At 35.8% G+C, this 3,384-nt stretch overlaps 1 protein-coding gene across 2 annotated transcripts in view; it reads right to left on the minus strand.

Moving 5' to 3' along the window:
- The window catches only part of LOC102869697 (Golgi pH regulator-like), a 56,057-nt gene that overhangs the window by 39,359 nt on the left and 13,314 nt on the right, over window positions 1-3,384 (minus strand). The window contains exon 2 of one of the 2 annotated variants that reach the window (XM_006899520.1): window positions 614-673. In XM_006899520.1, the coding sequence (XP_006899582.1) occupies window positions 614-673 (60 nt within the window). Of the gene's footprint in view, window positions 1-613; window positions 674-3,384 lie in introns of those variants that run through there. The other variant, XM_006899521.1, reaches the window with a different exon arrangement.

Here is a 3,384-nt window from a genome sequence, read left to right on the forward strand (position 1 = left end):
CTAAGATCCATCTGACATTAGCTATAATATCCCTAGTACCACGACCTCTTCTAAATCCAGCCTGCACATCTGGCAGTTCTCTGTTGACATATTGCTCCAAACGTTTTTGGAAATGGTGACTAGTCAAAAGGAATCCAAAACCATTTTGCTTAATACTAAACAAGGAGCATTAATTACAAAATATCCAATCTAGGGTACTATTTTTCTTAATTCAGCTTAAGATAAGAACCATTGTAGTCCTGAAATTTTGGTATTAATATACAATGTAATATTGGTAATTAATATTCAAGGTCAAATATATAAATGAAAGGGAAAATTCATGAGACATTATAAACGAAAATCCTTGCCATTGAACACTGGTACCTACAGTGATATGGTTAAGATGCTCCTTGGTCCTGGCTCTGGGACTAATGACTAGGATCTCATGGCTTGCCTTTCTGAAAAACTAAGCTTAATTTATTCTCTAATTTATTAATTATTTAGTACTTATTTGGCAAAGTCTATCTTTAGTGGACATGATCTCCTTTAATAAAGAAGCAGGATTCCCTCCTCTCCATTTTAAAAGCGCTGAAATCCATAAAGTTTTAGCAGAATGAAAACAATCTGTTCTTACCTCATAGTCCTTAAATAATTGGCGCATGAAGAAAAGCCATCCAAACCCAAAGAAAAGTATCTGGAAGAGAAAGCAGATAGAATGTCAATATACAGATTCTTGTCAGAAATGTTCTTTAAAGACTATTAGAGATTAAATATAAGAATCACTTATAAAAGTCCATTAGTATTGGTAGAAGATAATGAAATGTTCTTAAGAATTTTTAAATTATCCATGTTATAGACTAACTAATCAAAGGTTGATAAAAGTCCAAAGCCTTCAGTATGGCATATACCTCAACATAAAGAATAATTTTCACAACTGGATCAATAAGCAACACTATGATATGGAAGGAAGATTGAAGTTGTTAAGGATTCAAGATTACTTGGATCTATAATCAACCAAGAAATCAAACTATGTGTTGCACTGGCAAATAAAGTGTGAAAGATCTTGTTAAAGAGTTAAACAGCAAAGACCACACTTGTCCGATTATAGTTTGCTTGATCAAGCCATGGTATTTCCAGTCACCTCATATGCAAGTGAAAACTGGACAATGAATTGGGAAGACCATAGAACTGATGCTACTGAATTATTAGTGAAAATATTGCCAGAAGAAAGAGCAGACCTGTTCTGGGGAAAGCACAACTGAAATGACCCTTAGAAGAAAGAATGGCAAGACTTCATCTCAAATCCCCTGGATGTGCTATCAGGAGGACATGTCCCTGGGCAAGGATAATATGCTTGGGAAAGTGAAAGTCCAAAGAAACAGAGGAAGACATCAATGGCTGGACTGACAATATGGCTGCAATAATCGACCTAAATACTGTGAGGGGAGTGGAGAATTAGTTTTGTTCTGTTGTACACAGGGTTGCTATTAATTTAACACCTCTGACAACAATAACAACACAGAAGTACTTCAAGGTAGACAAACATGCAATTACAGATTTTCCTATAATTTCAGAATTAGTTTATAACTCAAGTTAAATCATAAATAACAAAGAACTAACAGAACTCTACTTCTACTGCATCAATTCCTACTCATAGTGACTCTATAGGAGGGATGGAAGAATAGGATGGCCCATTACATTCCCAAGGCAGTCACTTTTTACAGAAGGAGACTGCCACATTTTTTTTCCCCAACAGAAAAGTTAGCGGATAAGAAACATACCCTTTCTTGAAGAAAGCAAAGACTTAAAGCGTTTATTAAAGAAGACCAAAGACTTCAGTATGGATTACACTTTAACATCAAGAAAATAAAAATCCTCACCATTGAATCAATAGGCAACATCATGATATATGGGGAAAAGATTTAAGTTGTCAGTGATTCAATTTTTACGTGGCTCTACAATCAATGCACATGGTAGTAGCAGTCAAACCCCCAAAAGCTGTGCTGCAACAGGTAAACTTCCTGTCAAGGGCCTCTTTAAAGTTTGAAAGTAAGGATGCCAATTTAAAGACCCATATGTCCTTGACTCAAAATGTGGTATTTGCAGATTTGCAGTTGTTTCCTGTGCATCTGAAAGCTGGATAAGAATGAGGAATTGATGCCTTTGGGTTGTGGTGCTGGGGAAGAGTGCTGACTAAATCATGGACTGCTCAAAGAAAAATAAATCTGTCTTGGCGGAAACACAGCCAGGATGTCCCTTATAGGCAAAGATGGTGAAGTTTTGTCTCACATACTTTGGGCATGTCTGCAGGAGTGTCCAGTCCTTAGAAAAAAGACATTATGAATGAAAAGGGAGAGGGTCAGTGAAAGATAGGACCCTCAATGAGATAGACTGATCCAATAACTACAACATAACTAACACCATGAGAATGGCACAGGATTGTGCAAAGTTTTGATCTGTTGTTCAGTGTCACTAAGAATTGCAGTGGGCTTAATGGCCCCAAACAAGAACAATTTGTCTACTTTTTCACTGTTGTTGCTTTTGGTGTCATATCCTAACATTTTATCCTTGTGTTTTCTTCCAAGGTTTTAATTTTCACACTTAAGTAATTTTTCCATTAATTGTTATATACAGCATAAAGTATAGGTTCAACTTTATATGTGGAGACAGTTATCTCTGTATGATTTGTTGAAGAGACTAGGCATTCTTTTCCCATTGCATAGACTTGACACTCTGGTTAAAACTCAACTGGTTATAGATGTATGAGTTTATTTTGAAACTCTCAATTGTATTCTCTTGGTCAGTCTATCTTTATACCAGTATCAAACAGTTTTGATTACTGTAGCTTTATAGTATATTTTAAAATAGGTAGGTGTGAGTGCTTCTACTTTATTCTTTTTCCAGATTGTTTGACTATTTAGGGCTCCTTATAATTCAATATGAATTTGAGGATGAGCTTTTAAAAATAAAAGGTTATTAGAATTTCACAGTATCATGTTCAATCTGTAGATGGCTTTGAGTTGTACTGATAATATTACTGTTATTGGTAGGTGCTATTAACTTGATTATGACTCACTGTGACCCTATGAATAAGAGACTGAAACCTTGTTCTATCCTGCACTATTACCAGGATCTCTGTCATGCTCAAGTTTGCTGCTGCAGTCACTCTATCAATTCTAAGTCTTCCAAATCATGGAAACATGGATGTTTCTCCATTTAGTTGGGTCTTCTTTAATTCCTTCCAGCAAAGCTTTGCAATTTTCATCACTCAAGTATTTTATTTGTTTGGCTAAATTTATTTCTAGGTATTATCAACAACCTGCGTTATGCAGATGACACAACCCTGCTTGCTGAAACTGAGGAGGACCTGAAGTGCTTGCTGCAGAAGGTCAAGGACTGCAGTCT

The sequence above is a fragment of the Elephantulus edwardii genome, unplaced genomic scaffold, assembly GCF_000299155.1.
Source record: "Elephantulus edwardii isolate Elephantulus edwardi_28Jun2011 unplaced genomic scaffold, EleEdw1.0 scaffold00260, whole genome shotgun sequence".
NCBI lineage: Eukaryota > Metazoa > Chordata > Mammalia > Macroscelidea > Macroscelididae > Elephantulus > Elephantulus edwardii.